The sequence below is a fragment of the Zingiber officinale genome, chromosome 10B, assembly GCF_018446385.1.
Source record: "Zingiber officinale cultivar Zhangliang chromosome 10B, Zo_v1.1, whole genome shotgun sequence".
NCBI lineage: Eukaryota > Viridiplantae > Streptophyta > Magnoliopsida > Zingiberales > Zingiberaceae > Zingiber > Zingiber officinale.
This window is the reverse complement of record NC_056005.1, coordinates 38,447,675-38,474,143: the sequence shown is the minus strand read 5'-3', so window position 1 is coordinate 38,474,143 and position 26,469 is coordinate 38,447,675. Positions and strand designations below refer to the sequence as shown.

The window sequence follows — 26,469 nt, the reverse complement described above, 5'->3', positions numbered from 1 at the left end:
GAGCAGTGTAGAATGTTTCACTATCTTCGTGCTGTAGATGATAACGAGGATGAGTGATTGTTGAGACTAGATACCTATTTTGATACACTTATGACTATGCATATATTTGGTACTTGTTTGTTATGAGTACTTTTTATTTTTGTGACTTTTAATCTGCTCTTAAATTGATATATGCATGTGTTTTATAGAATAGATTTCTTTATCTCTCACCATATTTTTAAAAAATATTACTTAGTAGTTTTTAAAAATTATTTTTAAATTCTCCTTTCAAAATATATTTTTAAAATAGATTTTAAAATTTTTATCTTTTTGGATTAGCCTAAGTCTTACCGTAGAAAAACATACTCCTATAGTTTTAGCAACCAACATCTCATAAGCATAGTAGGTTACCTTGCTTATGTATTTTGAAACATAGAATGGTGTGAGATACTTAGGACTTAGCCTAAGATTTCAGATGTTTAAGTCAGTGCATCACTATAAATTTGGGTTTTAAACAAAATATATTGATCAATTTGAATAATCTGGCTAGTAACAAACTAGTTAGAATCAAATGCTCAAATTGACCAACCTGAATCTGCAGCTGCTATCTTATGATAGTCATCTAAGTATGAAGGTTGGACATTTCATCATACATTTTTCTAAGTTTTTAAAATCATGTTTCGACTTTTAGGTACCTATCAATTTTAGGGGAAACTTCAATATCATTTTCTCAATTTTTTTCTCCATCTTTTCAAAATTATTTTCAAATCTTTCTAAACCCCACATTAAATTTTTATCTTCAAAGTCATTTTCAAATTTTACTTTCAAATTTCTCTCTCTTTATCAAATTTTCAAAATTATTTTTAACTCTACAAATTTTCTACATTTTTAACTTAACAAATTCTTCAAAATTATTTAAAAAAAAAAATTTAAAACCTTTACCTTGAAAATTATTTTACCTTAACAATTTTTTAAATTTAACTTATCAAATTTTTAAAATTATTTTTTAAACTTCTACAAATTTACAACTTAATAAATTTTCAAAAAATTAACTTTAACAAATGATCAATCTTACTTTCAATTTTTTTTTTATTTTACTTTACATATTTTCAAACTTTATTTTTTAAAAATACTTTCAAATTTATCATCAAAATGTATCTTTATAAGATCTACTTTTTAAATGTCTTGGAAACTCGCTTAATTTTTTTAATCTAAACCTTATTTTCAAAACCATGTTTCTAACATTTTTAATGGTTCAAATTTTTAAGTTGTATTTCTTCTATTTTTGATGTGTGTCAAAGGGGGAGAGATAGTAAATTCAGGGGGAGTTATTAAACTCAGGGGGAGAATGCTTATTTACTTAATTTTGCATATATTAACTATGAACCTTGATTGCCAAACATCAAAAAGGAGGAGATTGCTGGTGCAGGTTGCATGAAAAATGAACCTGAGTTTTGATGTTATCAAAGGTTCAGGTTAAGTCATATTGAGATTTAACAAGTTGACTGAGTGTACAGGATGTTTACTCAACCTGGAGAAAGTCTTAGTAGATCTTGGAAGTCAGGCAGAAAGCCTAAGTGGGTCGAGAGGACATGACACATGGCAGGGAAGCTCGATAGGTTTGGAGGACTGAAGATCGAGGGAAAGTCCTAATGGACCGATCCAATGCTAAGCGGTAAAATCCAAACAAGTCTGGAGGACTAATGTTTGGCAGGTAGGTTGAGGTAAGCAACTGGAGAAGAGTGATAGTGAGGACGTGTTCTAGGAAGGAATAAACTCTAGGTCGTTGATCCAACTAAAAAAACTAAGAAGGTTTCCAAATTGAGATCAAGACAATCTTACTGTCTATTACTACTCATGCATCTTACTATTATTCATATATTACTGTGCTAATTCTGTTTTGCATGAGCTTTCGTTCTAACTCTGTTTTGCAGGAACTGAAGTTTATCGGTCGACCAAACCAAATTAATTCAGACTAGAGATTAGTTGAAGCAGAGTTTGGTATAGTAACTAATTGGTCGACTGGAACCATGGATCGATCAATTGAACCATGCAGACATGGCATAGATCAGATCGATCAAAAGTAGAGATGGAAGCTAGCCTGATCGGTCGACCAAACCCGAGGATCGGTCGACCAGATGATCACTTCATTAATGGAGTATTAAGTGTGCATCTCGGCGAACAGTGAAGGTTCACTGTTCGATCAATCGAACATAGTAATCGGTTGACTGAACCATTAAAGCTCATTAAATGCATGAAGATCGGATCTTAACGAAGAAGGAAGGGAGCGTGTTTAGTTGATCGATGGGAAGTTCGGTCAACCAAATGATGCTTATAAAAGGGGAGCACCAGATCTGAGGCAAAGCATCAGTTCTTAGTTTATCTCTATCCAAAGCTGTTGTTCGTGCTACTGTTTTTCTTCTCATCTTCAAGCAAGTTGTTGCTCCATCCAAGAAGTATTGACCGAGCTCCATCTTCTATCTAGTGTCGATGTATTTTTATTTAGCTTGCTTTGTACTTAAATTCTAGTAAGATAGTAGGTTGTTACTATCTTACTCATTTCATTGTACGAATTATAGTAAGATAGTTGTTGTTTAAATATGCCAACTATCGTTGTGGTGTTATTTTTTAAAAACCATCACGCCACATCTTAAATACACCCGTTATCGCTGTGGTGTGCTCTCTATGCATCATTGCTGATATTTAAAAATCAGCACCAAGATACTAAGGTATTTTTTAAAAAAACAACACAATAATTATGGCTGGTGTATTTAAGTTGTGGTACTGCTATTTAAAAATTAGCACCAAGTTAGTGCTATTTTTTTAAAACAGAACTAAGGTGGTGTTGTTTTTTAAAAACAACATCACAATAGTGGTTGATGTATTAAAAACCAGCACCACCTTGGTGCTAGAGAGGAAAGAGATGAGATTTACCACAATGCTCTGTTAAATCACCCATATATAAACACACATGGTGTTTTAAGCCTGGGCAGGAGTGGCAGTGGTGAGCGCCTCTCACAGCTGCCGAAATTTTAATTTTTTTTATTTTAAGCTTGATTATATTAATAAAATTTTGTCTTTAAGATTTAAGAATTAACTTATAGTATTAAGTAAAATAAAATTTAAATTAATTTTTTTTAAGATGGGTACCGGATAGCTAAGCTCATCGTGATTCAAGACATTTAGATCGAATTATTTGGAGTTTAGAAGTGCGCTAATAGTTGATAAATTAAACAACGCTCAGTACTAATGGTTAATGAAATCACCATTTAAGTAGAAACAAATCATAACATTGCTTCACAAGAAGAAGCTTAACAAACTTTTGAAATAGCTATAGTCAAATTGAGTGGCTTAGAGGGTAATGCTCAATTTACTCCTAATGACCAGATTTAATTATATAAAAAATATTAGATAAAAATGGAAAATAAAAATGGACATGTAGCCGACAATCTTTCAACCACTGGCAAACTCATGGCCAAGCAACCGACAAAAGCTCATGAACAATCCACGAGATCACAGTCGGACAACAAATTGGCTCTCTCGTTGGGCTTTCAAAAAGATGCTGGGCCGTAATAGATCCAGCTGACGACCCAAACTGCAAACTCTGTTTTTAGTATATTATTAAAACTTCGAAGGGTAAATTTACCCTACATGTCACGTGTGTCTCGTGATCATCTCTGCGTACCAGAGCCGGGGCATTAACGTTATTTTGTGGATTGAGGACTGATTGTTGCGAAGCGTGGCATGTCGAGATGGTGACATTATGGTCCACACAAAATTGACAATTATTAAGCTCTTACGAGTCAACTGCGTCATCGTACTACAAACGATCTCCAACAAGCTACCTAATACCCAAGTTGCCCATGCGACTCCACAAAATTCACGACACGCCCCCTTTCTTTCGGGTTCACTCGCTTGCTCGGAGTGATCTCTACTTCCACATTCGTCCCTGTCGCGCGAATCGGATCTGGAAATGGAGGGTAATCCTGAGCTCGTCGGGGTAGATCTCTGCTGCGGAGAGGCCAAGGGCGGTTCTCCGGCTGCCGAACTTCTTTCCGAGGGTTCTGGCGCCGGAAACCATGACGACGATGACAGGACGCGGGAGGGGAGGGCTGGGAATATGGGGAAGCCGGATCCTGGAGTGTCTCAGTTTGCAGGAGCAATAGGAGCGAGGTACAAGTCGATGCCTCCGGCTCGGCTCCCGATCGCTCGTTCTCCGTGCCTTACGATCCCCCCCGGATTTAGTCCCTCCGCCCTGCTCGAATCCCCTGTTTTCCTCACCGACATGAAGGTGCGATATTCTTAACGGTCTTTCCATCTATTTTCCGCTTTATTGTCTGAATTTCGTGTCATTTCGTTAGTTTCGATGATTGGAGGTTCCAATATCAGTATTTTGAGACTTTTGTTTGGCAAGAAGACACATTTGCCTGTTAATGAGCTTGAAATAGTCTAAAACGAGGGCCTGAAAGACAAATTTACATTAATCATCGAAAAATTCTCCACTCATGAAACGACATAAGTGAAATGAGAATATTTTACCTTTTAAATTGGCTCCATCCAGTGACTCACTGTCAGCATTAACTGAGATATATGCGTTATTATCTTTTGTGACTTGCGAGACTGCTGTTTTTTTTTTTCCTTTATGAAAGAATTTACGTAGAAAGCAACATGTGGTGGAATCGCCATCATCCAGTATTCTAAATTGATTCTTATTCTCACTTCATTCCATTCTGTCTCTTCACCTCTATGCTTGTGTATGACACATATAATCATGTCATAGTACTTGGTCTGCGGTTTAGCTTGATTGGTATCTCTTACTGCTAATTACCTCCACATTGTGCCTTCCTGATAAAGTGGCAATGTTTGGTGGAGTCACATTATCCATATTTCTAAATTGATTCTTATTCTCACTCCATTACATGCTGTTTCTTCACCTTTATGATGGTGTATGGTGTATGACACGTAATCATATCAAAGTACTTGGTTCACAGTTGAGCTTCATTGGGAATATCTCACTGTCGAATACCTCCACATTGAACCTTCCTGATAGACTAGTGGCTTTAGAACCAATCTTTTGTGGCTTCTCGTTTCTACTTCCTAATATGATTCAATTGGAAAGCATTAATGGGCATTGTGTGTGCTTGTTAGAAGGAAGAATATTTTTAAAAAGAATAATTTGGCTGGAGAAGCCAGTAATACAGGTAAGCTCACTGAGAAGTTTCGAAATGGAATAAGATGAGTCTGTAGTGTTATTGTTTTGGTGCATTTTATTAGCTGGTTCTTTATGGATACAAATTTTTTGCTTGCTTTATATTGGATAGAATAAAGTTTGTCCAGACTAAAACAGATGTACGGGTGATTGTCACTTTCTTAATCTCAAAACTTCTTTTGGCTGGCTATAATTTTTAGGTGACCTTTCATTTTTTAAAATATTATTGAGATCTATTATATATGAGCTTTTAGATTGAGTTTGAAGAACTAGTTTCATTGGAATATAATGAATTGAATTGAATATAATTGCATTGAATTGAATTGAATTATACATGGCAACTTTTGTCTTCATGAATTGAATATAATTGCTTGAATTTTAGTAGTTTCATTGGAAATCTTGAAATCCTATAGATTTAAAGAGTTTATGACTGCAATTACACAGGTTCTATTAAAAGAAAACACAGTTAGAAGTTGGAACAAACTACTTGTGGATTCATAAAGCTTCTTTCTTTTGCATTTCTCTATTAAATCATTTTTTGGTTTAATAATATAAAATAGGTTAATTGGTTGTCTGCTTTTGGCATTCCTTTTTTCAGGCTGAACCTTCTCCAACTACTGGAACGCTCAATATGCCCTCTATTGTTGGTAAAACTGTTACTTCAGGCATGTCAACCTCTACTGTAGGTATTTTGAATCTCAGTTCCGGTGATGAAGGGAATGCTGGAGATTCTGAGTTTAGATCCCATGCCAAAGTATCTTATAGTCCTGGCTTATCCTCTTTGCGGCCTTTGGTAATTTCCATTTTCTTTTGTGTGAGATAGATCTCTTAGATCTACATATGTACATTGAGATAGATGACTTTTGGTGAATTTGTACACATCTATATTAATGTGTGATCTTAATGAAAGATTCTGACTATCAATGATATAATTCTCAATTTTTATTTCATAATTATCAAAGGTACTATGTTTGGGGATTAATATGTGCATGGTGTTGGTGTATGTATAAACACATACATTTATGTGTGTGAATACACATGCTAGGTACTATGTTTGGGGATGGGATTAATATATGCATGATGTATGTATAAGAATATACATTTATGTGTGTGAATACACATGTTATTTAAAATTGTAATAGTTGAAAAAGTAAGTCTGTGAAAATTTCAGGCACTAGTAGAAAGAAAATACTAATGAGCCCTCCTTTTCTTTAGTCAAATAATCATTTGCTAAAATTTTATTATAAATAATTAGTTCTTATTTAGAGATGTATGAACCACAACAATTGATCTTAATTGTCAAGGACACTGTAAATGCTTCACCTTCTCATATTTATTAATTTCATGCTGATTGCTGGAATTTTGCTCTTTATTTAGGGAAGAAATCTTATTTCATGCATCAACTAGTTTATTTTTATACATTTTTTTGTACTATGTGCAATTATTAGTCTTGCCACAGGATGATCAGAAACCTTACAAATTAGTTTGAAACGGTTTAATGTTCTTAAAATTAAGCTCCCATATCTGAATGGAAAATTTGTAGTTGAACTGGAGAAACAAGCTTCAAAACCATAAACTAAGTAGAATGAAATTTGTATAAATAAAAAAAAAAATCACCAAGATTTGTTTTGAGGACATAAAATCTATAAGAGTCTTAGATGTACAGGATCTATTATTCAGCAATAAAGAGAGATTTCAAAGTTTTCAATCACTTTTGTATTTTGTAGCAAAAAGTAATTACGCTCTCCCCACGCACCTCTCACAATCCGTCCCAGGTTATGTGAAGGGAAGTAAATCACGGGATCAGCTTATGACAGTGGCTAAGGGGCGGGAGGAGTTCTTTCTCCAAAGACATGCGCCTGCCAGAATTGACCCCTTATCCCATTGTAGCAAAACTGTCATCTTTTAGTCAACTGGGCACCCCATGGGGACTATAAAGTTTTTATTCACTTTTGTAGCAAAAGGTAATCACACTCACCCCAGACAAGCCCCTCACAGCCTGCCCTCAGTCATGTGAAGGGAGGTAAATTACGAGGTCAATTTATAGTCGACCATCTTTTCCCAAGGGCATGCACCTACCTGGAATTTACAAAGTTTTCATTCACGAGATTACTTTGAGTGGTTAAATTAAGAGGGAAATAAAGCCAATTGAAATGTGCTCCTTTACATAAATGAAAACTTATAATACTAAGAATGATTAGCCATGTTTTAGGTTACTCTATGCAATGGTAAAAAAAAATGCATACAAAATGTTAATATTCTAATTGTGAGAATCTTGAGAACAATGCATGAGGTTACTAGAAGAAATAAACAAAATGTTACTTTTAATGAGTAAGTAGAATCCATGAAGGCTCTTATTGGTTGACAACATGGAAATCATTATCGTGTTGTCTTTTGTTTCCAGAGTCATCCCCAATCTACCGACTCGGCATTTTCAATTCCCAATTATTTCAAAATTGAAGCTCTAGACCATAGTTGTGAATCTAAGTTTTGATATTAATTTGTCACAGGAAGCTCTAGTTGAAAGAACCAAACTTCAAATGTTTTTGTATAGGCAAAATCAACAAGGCTGAAAATTGAAAATGAAACATGGAAAAGGGATGAAAATCCCTTTGTATAAACAAATATGGAATTGCTAGGATGGATACATGGCTGCAAGAATCTGCATGACACAAGAAGATGAACAACTCACAGTCCTATGCCTCCTAAAAGAGTGTACTGGTAATTCTATCTAACGATACAATGAGATAAAAAAAGTTAGATGGTTTACCAATGTTCATAGACTCCCCTGTTAAGTGGTAAGAGTTGAAGTTATGAGTGAAAAATGACGCAAAAACAAACCGAATGAGGTATTGTGAGTATTTCATACATGTAGCTCAATGATGAGCTATATCCATTTGACTCTGAATACTAGGGCAACATGCTTGTTGTAGTTGTAAATTTGAAATTTCAATATAAACTATGTGGTGGTTAAGGAAGCAATTAAAATTTTGGATTACTAATGCAGACATAATGTGGAAGAGAAATTATTTTAATTATTAAGAATTTCAGTGACATGCTATTCATCATCATTACAGCTAATTTTAGTTTACCACTAGTTTTGTTAAAAAGATAAAAGAAAAAAAAAATTAAAGCAGTTCAAAGAGGATGGGATTACCGAGCTTTACTGCCCTGCCCTCCCAATCCCAACTTTAGTGAATTTATTAGTGAGAAAATGAATATTACATCTACATTACTTAGCAGCCTTCCATCTAAATTATATAACTTATCTCTCATCCAACTGGATCATAATATGGTAAACTTTTCCTATACTTTCTGTTTCTTTGTTTAATTACTGTGAACTTAGACTTATTATGATAATTAATTAGTTTTATGAGTTACTTGCAATGCCATTTATTCTGAAGGCCGTTAGCTTAATCCAATGAGTGCATGTGCCACATATGCAGATTTCTAGTCAACCTCTAGGTCAGGCCAGTGTCCTCTCCAAAAAAGAATTGGTTTCAGCTCCAACTTCATCTGTTGAAGGATCCAAATTATCATCTTTCCCTATAGCTAAAACTGATTTCAGTGAGGTAAAACTGACAAAATGTTCAGAGCAAAGTGCAGAGATGTTACAGTCAGATAGCAATGAACCTATACTTGAAAAATCTGCAGAAGATGGTTATAACTGGAGGAAGTATGGGCAGAAACATGTTAAAGGTAGTGAGTATCCTCGGAGCTATTACAAATGCACCCATCCTAATTGCCAGATGAAGAAACAGATAGAACGTTCCCATGATGGACAAATTACTGAAGTAATTTATAAAGGTCAACATGATCATCCTAGACCTCAGACTAATCGCCGTACATCAACTACTACTATTATGTCCAACCAAGATGAAGAAAACTCCACTAACTTTTCTTCTTTGATGAGAGCCGAAGGTATTTTGTGAGTGAATCATATCTTATTTTGTCAAAACTCTAGTTTATTCCTTCACCATGGAGCCTACAATTTGCAGACAAGTCAGAAAATGTGCCTTGCCACTTTCTGCAACCAATTGATCCGAACAATGATACTGAGATGTCTCCAGTCTTGATCAGTGAAGTTGATGCTGCAAATGGCAGTGGGCAATCTAATAATTGCGATGAGATAGTTGGAGATGATGATCCCGAGTACAAGCGCAGGTTACCTCTTTAGTTGTTGATAGCAACTGTATGAAATATTCATTTGACATTGCTATGACCATAAGCAGGAAAATGGAAATTGCTAATGCTGATGCTGCTTTAATTGGCAAAGTGAACCATGAGCCACGTGTTGTAGTACAAACTATAAGTGAAGTTGATATCCTGGATGATGGATATCGATGGCGGAAGTATGGGCAGAAAGTAGTTAAGGGGAATCCTAATCCAAGGTAAATTTTGATTTTAGTAAACATTGCTCCTTTCAAGCTCAAACTATTGATTACTTCTATTTTGCCTGTGCCAGGATTTTTCTTCTTGTTCATAATGAGATTTATTTATGATTTCCATGACTGTTTTAATTTGCAAATTTTTTTAAGAGAAAAGTTGCTTACCTAAGTATTATTATTCCTCATAATATTTTGTTATGTTATATATTCTTTTAGCTTTTTTTCTTGGCTACTAATGATAAAGAAAGATATTTGAGGAAGACCATGGTTGTAATCAATGTTTAGATGGCTCCACAGTTATATATGGACTTATTATTAGTGTGGTTGTCTTCATACATGCATAGGAGACACTACATATATGTTTTATATGTTACCACTGGATGGTCACTAAACTGATGCACCGGTATATAATATACCAGTATGATTGTATGATAAGGTCGGTCCATGTCCTTAACTTTTCCCTGTAAGTTCTTATTTCTAATTCAGTTAATAGATATTTACTTGCTGCCTTGCAAGGAAAATTCATGAAGGCTTTTGTTTTATTTATTCCTTTTGACTAAGTTACTCGTGTTGCATTCAATACCCATTGTTCTCCTCCTTGTCAAGGCGATATTTTTTTGTTTAAAAAAATTGTGTAAATACTTTGTCTTGGCCACTGGAAGTTTGGGACTGTCTACCTTCTGCTTCCATGTGAAAAAAAGTGCTCATATATGTCTGAACATTATCTATGCTAAGCTTCTGCATAAAGGAGATGGACTGTATACACTAAATGCTAACAGAGAGAAATAATGATTTGTTAGACAATCTAAAAATTATACACAACATTAATAGGAATATACCAGTCATGAATGACTAAATGTATATTTTACATATAAAAAAATAAAAACTAAATAAGAGTTTCAATAATACAACAATTGTACTTAAAATCAAATTACATTATAGAACCAACTCTTATTTGAACCACATGATCCTTGAAAACTTTTGCATTCATGCCTTTATTTAAGAGATTAACTATCATCAATTGTTGTTCAATGACCATTTTTTTCCTTAACACGTTCTCTTATGGTTAAATATGTCGACATGTTTATTTTGACTACCACTCTTATTGTTTTTAGCCATAAATGCAATAACTTAATTATCACAAAACATTCTTAACGGCGTAGAAATAGAATCTACAATTCTAAACTTAAACATTAAACTCTTTAACTGCACACCATGAGAAGTAGCTTCAAAATAAGAGACAAACTCGGCCTCCATAATGGAAGTATCAACTATTGTATGCTTTCCACACTTTCTAGATATGGAACATAAATACGTAACTAGATGTTGATTTATGTGAATCAACACATCTGGCAAAGTCTAAATTTGAATATCCAACATTTTCAATTTAGTAGTTCATTTAAACATAAGCATGTAAGTTTTTGTTCCTTGGAGGAATCTCATTATTTTCTTTACCTCCCTCTAATAGTCAATAATTACTTTGATATCTTCTCAACAATTCCATAGCAAATGCAATTTTAGCTCTTGTTCAGATTTAAGCATACATAAAGTTTCCAATGGATGAAGGATATTGAATGTTTTTCAATTGTTCTCTTTTGAGTTCATTCTTTGTGTATTGATCTAAATTGAATTTGTCACCCTTTACAATAGGTGTTATGCTTGGTAAAATAATTATTCATTCAAAATCTCTTTAAAATTTTATTGATATAGGTCTTTTGTGACAAACCCAAAATATATTTAGATTTATGCCTCACTCATATCCGTTACATCAAAATTCTTAGAGAGATTATTTCACCTCATATAACAATCTTTTGTCATCAGTTGCAATTAAAATATCATCTACAATAACACAAAGAAATATATGCTCCAACTAACCTTCTAGTATATTCATTAATCCATAATATTCTCTAAAAAACTAAATGAAGAGATGACATCATGAAATTTTAGATACCACTGTCAAGAAGCTTGTTTCAGTCCGCATATAGATTTATTTATTTTGCAAACTAAATGCTCACCATTACTAGAGGAGAATCCTTTTGGTTGTTGTTTCATATAAACCATCTCCTCTAAATCACCATTTAGAAATTCTATTTTCACATCATTTTGATGTAATTTCAAATTAAAATGGACAACTAATGTCATAATCACACGAATGAATATTTTTCAATATAAGAAAAAAGATCTCTCTATAATCAATTCGCTCCTTTTAACTCAATCCTTTAGCAACAAACTTAGTTTTATATCTCTCAATGCTGCTTGATGAGTCCTTTGTCTTAAAGACCCACCTACATCCAATGACTTTTACACCATTGAGCAACTCAACAAGATCCTAGACTCCATTATATTTTATAGAATTCATATTCTCTTTCATGGCATAATACTATAAGACACTCCTTATAACTCATGGCTTGTAAAGATGTTTCAGCATCGTTTTGAGCTTCAATATTATAATCAAACAATTATAGAGACATATTATAGTCATTAAGAATCATTGATCTATTCATTCTAGTAGATTTTTCAATATTGAATCAATATTTTCTTGTAAAATAGGATCATGTTGTTCAACTAGAATTTGTTAACCTCAAGATCTATTGCATTATGATTAACTACTTGTGAACTTTCAATAGTTGGTTGTTCGACATGTTTTTGAACTCTAGGCATCTTATGTATCACAATATTCATCACTTGATATAAGAGATGAAACATTTGAATTATATCTCTGGATCACTTCCACTAATCAAAGCTATTTCAAGAAACTTTGCATTTTTTGAGTCCACAAACTTCATGATATGAGATGGATAATAATATCTATTTCCCTTATCCCTACTTTTCGGCATATCCAACGAAATACCCACTAATAGTCCTTGGGTCTAAGTTCCTTTCTTGTGGATTATAAGCTTACTTCAAACAAATATCTCCAAACACATATATGCCACAAGCTTAATTTTCAACCTTTCTATAACTCAAATGGTGTTTTTGACACAACTTTGATTGGAACTCAATTCAATATATATATTGTTGTTTTAAGTGCTTTAGTCCACAATGACTTAAAAAGTTTGGAGCTACTAAGCATGCATTGCATCATGTCTAGTAATATTCGATTTCTTCTTTATACTACACCATTCTGGTAAGGAGAATCATCAGAAGAAGTGTTGCACAACAATTCATTACCCTTCAAGAAACCTAGCAAAAGGACTGTCCAACTTTAGTGCATTTATCATAACACTTAACACCTCTACATAACTTGACAATCTTAATTTGATTAGTACATTGTTTCTCTACTTCAACCTTAAATACTTTGATTACTCTTATTACGAAGCAAGTATGGATACATATATTGTTAATGATCATTATTTTTTTACTATATAAATATATTTTTTTGACTACAAATATCTGTATGTATATATCTATGATTTCTAATATTTTGAGCTGCATTTGACAGTTGACACCTTTCTTTAATATGTTGGACTACTTTACTTTTATGTAGTCCACTACATGGTTTAAAGTGTCGTGCCGAGACAAACGAAACGGACGAAACATCTTGTTCCACTCGACGACCGGCCCCGGCACGACCTCGGCACTAGACCCACGACAGCTGCAACGTGTTGCGTCACCCCGTGGCCGCAGTGGAGGGGTCGCTCGATCCCGCAACAGTAGCAGGGGGTCGCATAACCTTTTCGCTGCCGCCACGGAGGCGTTGTGCGACCCTATGGCCGCTACAGAGATGTCACATGACCACCGTGGTCGTGCTAGAGGAGTCATGTGATCCCCGCGACCATGGCTGAGGGATCTCGCACAACCTCGCTACAGCGCTAAAGTAGCGTGAGCTCACAAGTGGTATCGGATTTCATATTTTTTTTAATTAAACTTAGGTTAATTATTTTAATCATCTCCTAATTATGATGGAGATAATCTAAATAGGTTTTATTAAACCCTCATAAAATATTTATTTATTTATTATCTATTTTCACATCTTATCCTTTTTTTAAAGATTATTTTTTATATTGTTTATTTTGTTTATTTTTTAAATATTTATGTTAAATATTTTATTTTTTAATTGATATATTTTATATTTAAAAAAAATTGAAACTATATCGGTACGATACGATACAGTACCGAAACTGTATCATTCCGGTCCAGGATCGAAACCTCAATATGGGTCGAAATTTTAAACCTTTGTCCACGAACATCAAAATTAATAAAATCCAAAGTATCAAGTACTCTTTCAATTACTATTCTTTTAATTTTCTGCATGGAGATATGCCCCAATCGCTAATGCCATGCCATAACATAGAAGAAGCTTCATTCATAATATTTCATTTAAGACCCATCTTATTATGAATATACATTGCAGTATGTGTGTCATCATTTTGTAATTGAATTCTAAACACACTGTTTGACAATACATCATTACCAAGTTCAAATTTATAGGACAAACTAAAACTACTATCTACAAATTTTAATAGAGTATCTACCAATAATAGTTTAGATACAAAAATCAAATTTCTTGAGAAATTTAGAACATAAAAGGTCTTTTCCAAATGCAATACAAAGGCACTAAAAGTTAATGTGTATGTTCTATTGCTTCCTCATGTGGACACCTTTCTAATTAGATATAATGCTCACTTCCCATTGCCTTCTCTAGGTTTACAAAATTTTGTCGAGAATTTATAACATGGATTGTAGAACCAAAATCAATATAGAATGTATTATGACTAGTGTCAACCATATTAGATTCATAACAAAGAAACTAAGTGAGATTATCTTTCTCAAGCCAATTTTGAAATTTTTGACAATGCTTTTTCATCTGTCTTTTTTTTATAAAAAACAAATGATTCTTTCATAATAGAAGATTTTATAGGCGTAGGCATGGTGTCTTTTCCTTTATATTGAACTTAAATTTTATTCTTTCCTAGAGTTGTCTGATGTAATTATTTCTTGCTTCCATGGTCAATTTGCCCTCCTAAACACACAGTGTCACAAGTCTATTAATTGACCAATAATCTCTGTGTCATAGGAGATTTTAAAATGTAATGCACAACGAAAAAGTTGCACATCTCAACCTTGTTTTTTTTTTTTTTAAATTGAGTTGCAATATCCCTCATTTGCATAATGTGCTAACTCACACCTTATACCGTAATATGCTCATGCACACCTTGGCACTAACAAGTTTCATGGATGAGAATTTCATGATTAGCATATTGGTCAATACTTTGTCTGAAGACTCAAATTGTTCATCAATAGTTTTCAACAAAACTCTAACACTGTCATGCTAATTAACTGAACCACAAATAACAGCATAGATCTTAGTCTTTATAATCTTTATGAATGTCGCATTGAAGTAAATTCATTGCGCCCCTTTTTCATAAAGATTAATCTTATAAAAAATGTTGATATCAGTAATAGTAGGTGGTTTATTTTCCTTATAGCATAATCAATATCCAATCACCCTAAATGAAGGGGAATCCTCTCCCTCCAAACTCGACAATAATCACCATCCAACTCAGAAATTTAACATTTGAAATAAAAGTAAATAAGAGGTTATATTACTCTATTAAGTAAATATACTTGCTTACTATCCAAATTTGAGGCTATTATCCAAAAGGCCAATGTAAAACATACAATATGAATCAAATGAAATAAAAATTATTTGTGGGTTAAATTTTTAATTAAGGTAGATCCATTAAATTTAATGATAAAACTGTCAAAGTATATTAAATTTCTTAAGTTTCTTTTGGTAAATTAAAAAAAATAATTTGATAATTCATTCTAATTAATCATATAAATGCAATAAAAATTCTTATGGGATAACATTTATGGTATTACATATGATCAATTATAAATTAATATGTTTATTCTATATGTGATCCCAATAGATTATATATAATTTTACATGGTCAAAGATGTTGTGGCTACTCTTTAAACATGAAAATAATATACATCACAAGACATTAAATTAGTTCATGAAAATTATGGAAATTATAAATTAACACAAAATCAATTACAACTTATTCCATCACCTTGTATACATAATTTTACTGGACTAAATAATCAATTTCTTATTATTTAAGCCATCAAAAAATTACAACATTTTTTTTTTAAAGAAATTGAAGTCTGCAAATCACAATTTTCGTTAACAGATATTTACTACAAATGATTGATATCTCCATTTTTAGATTTCAAATTATATATATTCTTCAAAACTAAATGAGTTTCTTAAGTATCTTCAATTCAAGACTGATTTTGAAGAAACCTTTATTCTAACTTCTGTATGATTTCTTACAAAAATTTATAAATAAAAATCCAACCAAAACATATCAAGGCAGAGGCTAAGAATAACTCTAATAACAAATGTTAGATAATCTATAAATTATACACAATATTAATTGAAATATACCTCCAACCATTGATTTCTTTGCTTTTTTTAAGAAAATCAAAGATATGTTTAGGATTTAATAAACTCTGATAGTGATAGTGTATTATTAGAATAGGATTCTTAAAATACCATGCCTCTTTATATACACCTTCCCATTCCCATTAAAGTTGTAATTGATATGGGAGGATACAAGTGGTTTATTAGGGGATTAATTGACTTGATGTAGTTAATTGGTCATAGATGATTTCAGAATTAATTTTCATAGCCGTGGATTAATTGGCCATATTCTAAAACTGTTTTAGGATTAATTTGCAAAATCCTTTATGATTCGCAAAAAGAGTTTAGAGGTATAACATTATCATTAATCAATGTGTTTAACATGATGTGGCTTCTGTAGTAAATCCATTATTATAAATTAGCAGGTACTATTTTTTATTCAAAAATGTGTCTGGAGGTTCAAGTTTCAATCATTAGTATGCTGTTTTTATGCATCATATTGTGACATCAAAAAATTGGTATATGAGTAAATTCTAACAAATATTATAAAAATAGCACGATCAGACATTTATTGTGGTGGTGCTAACAGATTTTCATGGAATTCATTAACTTGTTCAATTTTGTGTTTAGAAAAGAAGAATAAGATAGGGAGGCATATATTTCTTGTATATTAGGGCTGTAGTGCAACCAATTATACAGAATTTACAATGATTCTAATGTAGGTATGAATCCTCTGGTCCTTGGAAGGTAAGAAACAAAAACAAACTGTAATCAAATCCTCGATCAAGGGATTATATAGCTGCCCATAGTTGTATGCAATCTCACCTTCCCCTCAAATTGAGGGTGCATCATCCTCAGTTTCCACATGAAAAAATCATGTTGTGGTTTAGTGTGCCACCCGGTGAAAAATTTTCCAAGCTACCTCAGAATGGCACATGGTGAAGAGAATTTATTCTTTCAAATAGCTCTGAAAAAAATTTATAGTTTACTTCTATATACTTTGTTTTTCTTGGAAAACTAGATTTACTGAGATTTTGTTATTGCACTTTCACTAACACAATATAAATGTCGTATTTGAGAATGAAAATCCAAATTCTGCCAATAATCATAGCAGTTAAACAATTTCAATGCATGTGGATAACATGGCACAATGCTCTACTTAAGTTGAAGATTTGGAGATAATATATATGTTTATTTGATTTGTAAAATACGAATTAATCTCTCAAGAAAATGCAATAATCCTTTCTAGAACAATAAATATCTTTGCATCCTGTGGAATCAACATCACTGAGACCTCTCAAGTCATGCATAGTCAAATTGATCTCCCAAGAAGATACAATAATCCTTAGTAGAATGATGAATGTCTTTGCTCCAACACAATCAACGTCACCCAAACCTCTCAACTCTAGCATAGTCTTTAAGTGTCCCATGGTTAAAGTGAAGACTGAAGATACCTAATAATGTGATACATGGGTCCTGTAATGCAAAAATGTTTAGAGACAAGTTGACAACTTGATATCCATAAGCCATATCTAGATGATGACCATGAGATAGACTAAACTTCTCACTATATGACAATGTAGATTGTGATCATAAATATGGTAAGGTTGTTAGAAACGTTAATGGAAAAGAGGTGGAAAGGAAGGAGATTTTATTATGAATGAGACTTTAGTCCCACATTAGAAATCTTTCAGCAAGTTTATTGGTTTAAATTGTTCACATGCATTCATGATATGAACAAATGCATGGGAAGAGGCTTTCACTCACGCGTGGGTGTGCAAGGAGATGCAAATTAAGGACCCGGATTATACTGAACCAAGTTGACTCGTGTGCGAACACGACCCGCGTACATTGAATATTGGATTGGTTGGGGCAAAATTTGCTCAAGAGAATGAACCAATGTTTTGCCACCTTTTTTTTTTTTTTGCTATTGCTCAAATGTAAAATGGATGAATTAATTGAGATTAATTTCATCGGAATGAAGCCGATGAGTAGTAATAGCTAGCGAGTAATGATATTGAATGACCTTTATTCAGCCATTCACCGCCACCAAAAGCTAATCTCCTTTATAAGGAGGTCATTAGCAGAGTAAATAAGAGAGAGACCTCAGAGTAGACGCTCAAGTAATTCCTTCCACCTTCGTTCCTAGGTTTTTCTCTCTGCCATGTACCCACTCGGCATATTCATCCGTGATAGCAGTCAGGTGCTCCCTCAGTTTGCTGTGATCCACTAGTGCTTGGTGGCAATCACAGTCTGCCGTTATATCTTGAGAAATAGGCAACCCGAAAGAACCTCGAAGCATCGGAGGTGGGGCAAATCTGTTTTTTAAAAGCAAGTCTCGACATCTTAATTTTTCGACTCGGCGTCCACTCAGGAACACTCAGATTCTGCTCGGTGTCCACTCGAAACCATTTGGCTACCACTCGGCAACTCTGCTTCTTGACTCGGCACTTAGAGCATTCGACTAACTCGATTTTCCACTCGAACTTGAACTAGGACTCGGCGAGAAGCAGCCATCTTCAGATAACCTAGCAGCTTGGCCTATCTTTAAAAATCGACAGTCTGAGATTATCTGTTAAGATCATCTCGATAATTAAGTTGAAATTGACCGTGTAGTTTCAATTCAACTAAAATTTCCCAATATCTCGAGCGTATTATCCAACAATCTTAAAATAGATTTTGTTATGTTGAAATGACCACGGAAATGGTTGAGATGCAACGAGCTCAACGCGTGAAGGCCCCCTTTGTCCGATTGGAAATGTTCCAATCAACCACAGGGAAAGGCCAGAGAAGTTCACTTGATTGAACTTCAAGAGGTGGCAACAGAGGATGTTCATCTACTTGACCACTCTCAATTTAACTCGGTTCTTGACCAAAGACCCTCCCAAGCATACCGAGGATGCTGATGTTCAAACCATTAGTGTAGTAGAGGCATGAAGTCATTCTGAGTACCTATGACAAAACTACATCCTCACGGCTAAGGAGCTGTGGGAGTCTCTGGACAAGAAGAACAAGACAGAGGATGCGAGGCTAAGAAATTCATTGTGGGGGCAATTCCTGGACTACAAGATGGTTGCTTCCAAGACGGTGATCAACCAAGTCTAGAAGCTTCAGGTGATCTTGCACGAGATTCACTAGGAAGGTATGGTCTGAGTGAAACCTTCTAGGTGGCAGCAATTATTGAGAAGTTGCCTCAAACTAGATGAATGTGGAGGAACTTGTTGTTAGACTTCGCATCGAAGAAGACAACAAGAGTTCAGAGAGAAAGATGTTTCTCAGGCTACTGTAAAAGCCAACGTGGTCGAGCACAGTCAAAACTCTAAGCGGAAAAATCCCAAGTCTTTAAAGATGGGATCTAGAGGAGGCATCAATAAAAATTTCTATAGGAAGTGCTTTAACTATGATCGAGTTGGTCATAAATCTTCAGAGTGTAAATAGCCAAAGAAGAAGCACGAGCCCAACCTAAATGAGGGACTAGAAATGGATGACCTTGTGTTGTGGTCTCCAAACCGAACCTAGTGGGTTCAAACCTGCGATAATGATAGATCGACATATTTGTTGCAACAAGGAGCTACTTCACAATTTTGAAGAAATCAAAGATGGAGAGAAATTGTTCATGGGGAACTAAACAACCTCGGACATCATAGGCTAAGGAAAAGTGGTGCTGAAGCTGACCTCGAGCAAGGAGTTGACTCTCAACAATATGTTGTATGTTCTAGAGAATCGAAAGAATCTGTAGTGTCTAAATCACTGTTAAGCAAGCATGACTTCTGCATTGTTTTGAGTCGGACAAAATTGTTCGGTCTTAAAAAGGAATTTTTTTAGAAAAGGGTTATATAACTGATGGGTTATTTAATCTCAATGTAATGACGATTATGTCTAAGGTTAATAAAATTGTAAACTTTTCCATTTATGTGCTTGAGTCTTTGTATTTATGGCATGGTAGACTGGGACATGTTAATTATGATATGTTACGTAGATTAATTAATATGTAAAGCATACCAACATTCCATATTGACCCAAAATACAAGTGTGAAATTTGTGTTGAAGCGAAAATGATAAGGTCATCCTTTCAACATACTGAAAGAAGTAACGAATCACTCGACTTAATTCACATCGACATGTGCAGCTTAAAAGGTACACCAACACGTGGTGGGAATAAACACTTCATCACTTTTATAGATAAAAAAAAAGGTAGCTCGGTGCATGAAGTTCCCGCTATGCGGGGTCAGGAAAGGATCCGTTATACGCAGCCTTACCCTGCTTTTTGCAAGAGGTTGTTCCAGTTCATCACTTTTATAGATGATAATACAAAATACTATTGTGTATATCTTTTCAAAAGTAAAGATAAAGTTATAGAGAAATTTGTTCTCTATAAGAATGAGGTTAAAAACCAACTTCATAAAAAGATTAAGTCGGTTTGAAGCGACTGAGGCGGTGAATATGTATCACCGTTAGTTGAGTTGTGTGTTGAACATGAGATTAAACATGAAACAACAACTCCTTATATTCTCAGCAAAATGGATTTGTTGAGCGAAAGAATCACAATCTAAAGGAGATGATGAATGCTCTTCTTTTAAGCTGTAGACTAGCAAAGTTTATGTAGGGAAAAGCTGTGTTAATAGCTAATTACCTTTTAAATAAGGTACCCCGAAAAAAAATAGATAAGAGCTTTTATGAGTTGTGGAATGGATGACATTCGTCGGACAAAAATTTGTGAATGTAGGAATGGCTTGTCAAAGTTTTGGTGTCTTATCAAAAAGATTTAAGATATGACCAAAAATTATTGATTGCATATTTATTGGATATGTGCATAATAACACTACGTATTGATTTTTTATGTTTGTGTCACAAATATCGAATATACATAAAAATTCGATAATAGAATATAGAAATGCATTGTTCTTCGAGCATGTGTTTTCGTGTAAGGTTTGAGAGGAAGCAAGTTTCTCAAAACGGGCATATAAAACACAAGAGAAAGGAGAAGATGATAAACCAGTTGAGGTTGAGCTCAGACAAAGTAAAAGAGCTCGGGTGGAAAAATCCTACGGAACGGATTTTATCACTTTCATATTAGAAAGTGAGCCCCAAAGTTTTTTAGAAGTAGTAAGCTCTTCTGATGAACCTCACGGGAAAGGGACAATTGCATATGAGAAATACTCTATCTTGCAAATCATACTTGGGAACTTATGGATCGCCCATAAGGAAGTAAACCACTAGGTTGCAAGTGGATCTTCAAGAAGAAAATGAAATTAGATGACACGATTGATAAATACAAAGCCATATTGGTAATTAAAGGATACCGACAACAAGAATATCTTGATTACTTTGATACGTATTCTTTGGTATCGAGAATAACTTTCATTAGAGTATTGTTGGCTATCGCCACTCTATGAAATATGGAAATACATCAGATGGATGTAAAGACAGCATTGCTAAACGGGGATTTAGAAGAGGAAATTTATATAAAGCAACCTGAGGGGTTTTCTATGTTAGGGCAGAAAAATAAGGTCTATAGATTGGTGAAGTCGCTATACGACTTAAAATAAGCACCAAAGCAGTGACATGAAAAATTTGATAATGTCATGAAGGAATGTGAATTTAAAATCAATAAATGTGATAAATATATCTACATAAAAATCACATAGAATGACTATGTGATCTTGTGCCTATATGTAGATGACATACTTATCATTGGGAGTAATGATAAGATAATCAAATTCACTCAAGATTTGATATGAAAAACATGAGTCTAACTGATATGATTGTAGGAATCAAAATTCTTAGTCAATCATATTATATGGATAAGATTCTTGAGAAATTCAGAAAGGGTGATACTGTATTAGCACGAACACTGATAGATATGAGTCAACATATCAAGGAGAAAGTATCTCTTAGATAAAGTACTCTTGAGTGATTAGAAGTCTGATGTACCTGGTGAATTGTACACGACTAGACTTACCTTATGGAGTAAGTAAACTGAGTAGATACACAAGTAATCTCGGAGTTGAACACTGGAAAGGAATAATAAGAGTACTGAGGTACTTGAGAAATACTCGTAAATATGAACTTCATTATACAAGATATCCTGTTGTGATCAAAAGATACAACGATACGAGTTGGATATCAGACGTAAAAGACTAGCTATAAGTGGATATGTATTCATTCTGGAAGCTACAACCATTTCGTGGAAATCTTTTAAGTAAACCGTAATAACCAGATCCATGAATCTAAGTTTGTAGCTCTTGACAAATATAGTGAAGAGGCTAAATGACTACGACAATTCTTAGATGTTCCTACCGAAACTTGTACCGATAATTTGCATATATTGCGATAGTTAATGAGCAATTGGCCGGGCATAGAGTCATTTGTATAATGGTAAGTCTAGACATATACGTCATAGGCACAATACCATTAGTCAACTACTCTCAATAGGAGTTATCACCGTTGACTATGTGAAATCAAAGGATAACCTAGCAGATTTGCTAACTAAAGGGTTAAATCGAGAGTTAGTTGCAAGTTTATCGTGAGAGATGAGCTTGATGTTGATGAGAAATATTGGTGCAAAGGAAACTCAACTTATGCAGACCGGAGATCCCAAGAATTAGGTTCAAAGGGATAACCTAACTGCATCGATAGTTGTTCACTATGGGGAACGACTCAATAGATCAGTGATGGATCGAGGTTAAGCGCACAACTTTTAATGATCTAGTAGAGTAATGTATAATGCTCTTAAAAGATAACTTATGTAAGAAAGATGTGGGGCCGTTTCAAAGAGAATTGAATGCACAATTCTTATAACTTTTTAGAGAACCAAGCATGTTTATGGCCAGAAACAAATATACTCATGAGAACTGAGTTGTATCAAGGAGAGTTCTGGGAGAGATATGTCAATGTTTAAACAGATGACAAAATAGTTCAAGGACATTGCATCTACAAGCAATGATCTTCACAAGGGAGGTTCAAAAGGTAAAATCTACCTGTCCTGTGTTTGACTTAACTGCTGAATGCTATCACATACCCTGTTTCCATTCATGTGGGAATTGTTAAAATTGTGAATGGAAAATAGGTGAAAAAGAAGGAGATTTTATTATGAATGTGACTTTAGTCCCATGTTGGAAATCTCTTGGCAAGTTTATTGGTTTAAATTCTTGCATATGCATTGATGATGTGAACAAATGCATGGGGAGAGACTCTCTCTCATACATGGGTGCGCAGGAGGGTGCAAATCTAGGGCCTGGATTACACTGAACCAAGTTGACTTGTATGCAAGCACAACCTGCGCATAAGAATGTCGGACCGAGGAATTTGCTCAAGTGAATGAATCAATGTTTTGCCACATTTTTTTTACTGCTCAAATGTAAGACAGATGAATTAATTGAGATTAATTTCATCATATTAAAACCGATGAGTAGTAATGGTTGGTGAGTAATGGCATTGCATGACCTTTATTTGACCATTTACTGCCACCAAAGGCTAGGCTCCTTTATAAGGAGGTCATTAGCAAAGCAAATAAAGAAAGAGAACTCAAAGTAGATGCTCAAGTAAATCCTTCCACCTTCGTTCCCCAGTTTTTCTCTTTGCCGTGAACCTGCTTGGTAGATTCATCCGTGATAGCCGTTAGGTACACTCTTAGTTTGTCGTGATCCAACAATGCTTGGTGGCGATCACGGTTTGCCATTGTATCCTAGGAACAAACGACTTGAGAAAATTTCAAAGCACAGCCGGAGGTGGGGCAAATATGTTTTAAGGAAACTGCTTGAAAGCAGACCTCGACATCTTCATTTCTTGACTCGGCGATCCGAACACTTCTTCCCGACTCGTCGTCCACTCAGGAATACTCGACATCCACTCGGGAACATTTAGATTTTGCTTGGCGTCTGCTTGGGACCATTCGACTTCCACTCGACATCCCCTCAGGGGCACTCGAATCCCGAATTGGTGACTCTGCTTCCTAACTTGGCACTCAGAGTATTCAGCCGACTTGACTTTCCACTCAGATTCGGCTAGGACTCGGACTCAACGAGAAGAATCAACCATCTTCTAGATAACCTAGCAGCTCGACCTAACTTTAAAGGTTGACAGTCTGAGATTATCTGCTCAGGTCATCTCGACAGTTAAGTTAAAATTGACCGTGTAGTTTCAATTCAGCTAAAATTCTCCAATATCTCTGCCAAATTGTCCAACAAAGTTTCCTATCAGTGTGATGTATTGATTAGCGTAAGAGTGTCGACAAACTTATCATTTTGGAGATCTACTAGAGAAATGAGCTATTGTGTATACTACATTTATGAGAGCAAGTATACGTTATAATTTTTGGATTAGCGCCAAGAAAGTATCAACCTAAGATTTTCATTTGGCAGGACTCTTGGTGAGTTTGTTTAGATGAATTTCCATCTAAATTGCTTTTGAATCATTGCATCGAAGTATATGAAAACTTGGATTTTCAAATTTGTGTGTAAGACATAAATCCAAAAATATATTAACCAATCATCAATAAATAGCACATAGTATAATTTACTAGCCGAAGAGCCAAGAGAGAGTTGGCCCCATACATCAATAAAGATAAAGTTCAAATGCAGATATAGTAACTTTCTCACTTCTAATGAAAGGCAAGGTATGAAATTTTGTAAATGCATAATTTTTCATAGGTACTATCAATATGAGTTTTTGAATCAAATTGCATAGCAATCAAAGAAAATAACGAGTTCAAATTTCTAGCAGTTAGATGGCCAAGGTGATGATCCCAAAACCTGCATAGTCTATTTTAAGAATTTATTTCAGCAGTTGTAGCAAGAAAATAAATGGGAGAGCAACATTTCTCCCAAGTCCAAGTTGTCCAACAAGGAGTTCTGCTATCTTATAGTATCTCCAGTCACCTTTTGTTCCATAGTTCTTGTATAAGATAATCAAAAGAGAAAAACAAGATGATATAATTTGTTTTGAAAGTTGATTGTTAGAAATGAAGTGAGCTGAAAATTCTGGAACACAGATCATTATTAAGAGGATTTACTGGTGAGTTTGGAAGTGTTATTGTGTAATGAATTAACTTGAGTTATAGGAAGACTTTGTCCATTAACGATGTAAATATTCATCTTTGTTATAGGGAATAAAAGGCTCCAAGATTCTTAAGTTACTTGTTATGTGATGAGTAGACCCTGTATCTATAATTCAAAAATTTGTGGGATTTGTCTTATTAAGAAATGAAGTAGGAAGAGCTTGGATGACTTGTTGGATTAGTTTTTGTGAGATAATAGTAGGTAAAGTAGAATTTGAATCATTAGGTGCGTATTGAGAAGCTAGAGAAGTGCTTGACATATGTTGTTGGAACTTCTATAGGCAGGTATCTTCTCTTAAATCAAATGTTGTTTTCTTCTTAATACTCGCAAAATTTTGGAATTTTCTTGGATTACATGAAATTTGTCTTTGAAAATTTTCTTAATCCATTCTGTTCTTTATTGTTTATCTCGGCCATGCTGGCGGATGATCTACTATTTAAAACCCAATTTCCTTTTGCAGGAGCTACTACAAGTGTACAAATGCTGGTTGCCTTGTCAGGAAACATGTTGAGAGGGCATCACATGATCCAAAGGCAGTAATCACGACCTACGAAGGAAAGCACAATCATGATGTACCTGCTGCAAGGACAACTGGCCATGAGTCTTCCGTATCAACTGTCACAAATGATGAAAGTTCTGCAGGTGCCCACAGCAGGACAGCAGCTCTGCCCATGCCTGGCATGATAAGGAACTGCAGTACAAGAACATTCTCCCACCCATTCAACCAAATTGAGAGTTCTAGGATCAGTCTTGATCTTGGTGTGGGCATCATTCCATATGCAAACAACATCGCAAATGAAAAGCATCAGTCTTTAGAAATAGAACAGGTAAATTATCACGCACAATCTATCGATTGTAATAGGTGGGCGGTGCAAGCTACCCCGTCATCTGCATCCACTTTAAATGGAAATTCACAACCAAGAATCTATGAGTCTGGAGACGGGGGTGATGGATTTACAATTAAGACAACTTCTATAAATCCTTCAAGTATGTATTATGCAACTGCTGGGAACTTGGTCATGGGCCCATGATGACTACATCAAACCATGTCAGCAAGGGTCCAAGAAAAAAAATGAAAATTAAATGCTTTGGTGAACCAGTTCCACTGTAATTTATTTTTCTTCTTGTCAACCAAAAACTTATCATATATATGTAACTCGCTTTCATGCATTAGTAGAATTTCGACTGTTTCCGCTTTCCAGGTCCTGTAAGCCATGTTCTGATGTATAATTCATTTTCTCCAAGACTACTTGAGCGGAGTAACTGGTGCTTCATAACTAGTAAGATGTGGTGAAGAGTTTCCTTTCTCCTTCGAGAACATACTAGTGCCACTCAGCAAAGTAAATCTAAGTAGATGCTTTCAGCTCCCACTGCTCCTATGTATGGAATTGTGCTTCGTTGTATGTTTCGCTAATCTAAAAGATCAGTTTCTCTACTTTATAAAACTTAACATCGGCTAAT

At 34.5% G+C, this 26,469-nt stretch overlaps 1 protein-coding gene across 1 annotated transcript; it reads left to right on the top strand.

Moving 5' to 3' along the window:
- The first annotated feature begins 3,838 nt into the window (after nt 1-3,838).
- LOC122029451 (WRKY transcription factor SUSIBA2-like) lies at nt 3,839-26,209 on the top strand. Its single transcript, XM_042588437.1, has 6 exons — nt 3,839-4,270; nt 5,787-5,981; nt 8,635-9,109; nt 9,187-9,352; nt 9,421-9,579; nt 25,469-26,209. The coding sequence occupies exons 1-6, from the start codon at nt 3,953-3,955 to the stop codon at nt 26,037-26,039; spliced, it is 1,884 nt and encodes a 627-aa protein (XP_042444371.1). The 5' UTR covers nt 3,839-3,952; the 3' UTR covers nt 26,040-26,209.
- The last annotated feature ends 260 nt before the right edge of the window (nt 26,210-26,469 follow it).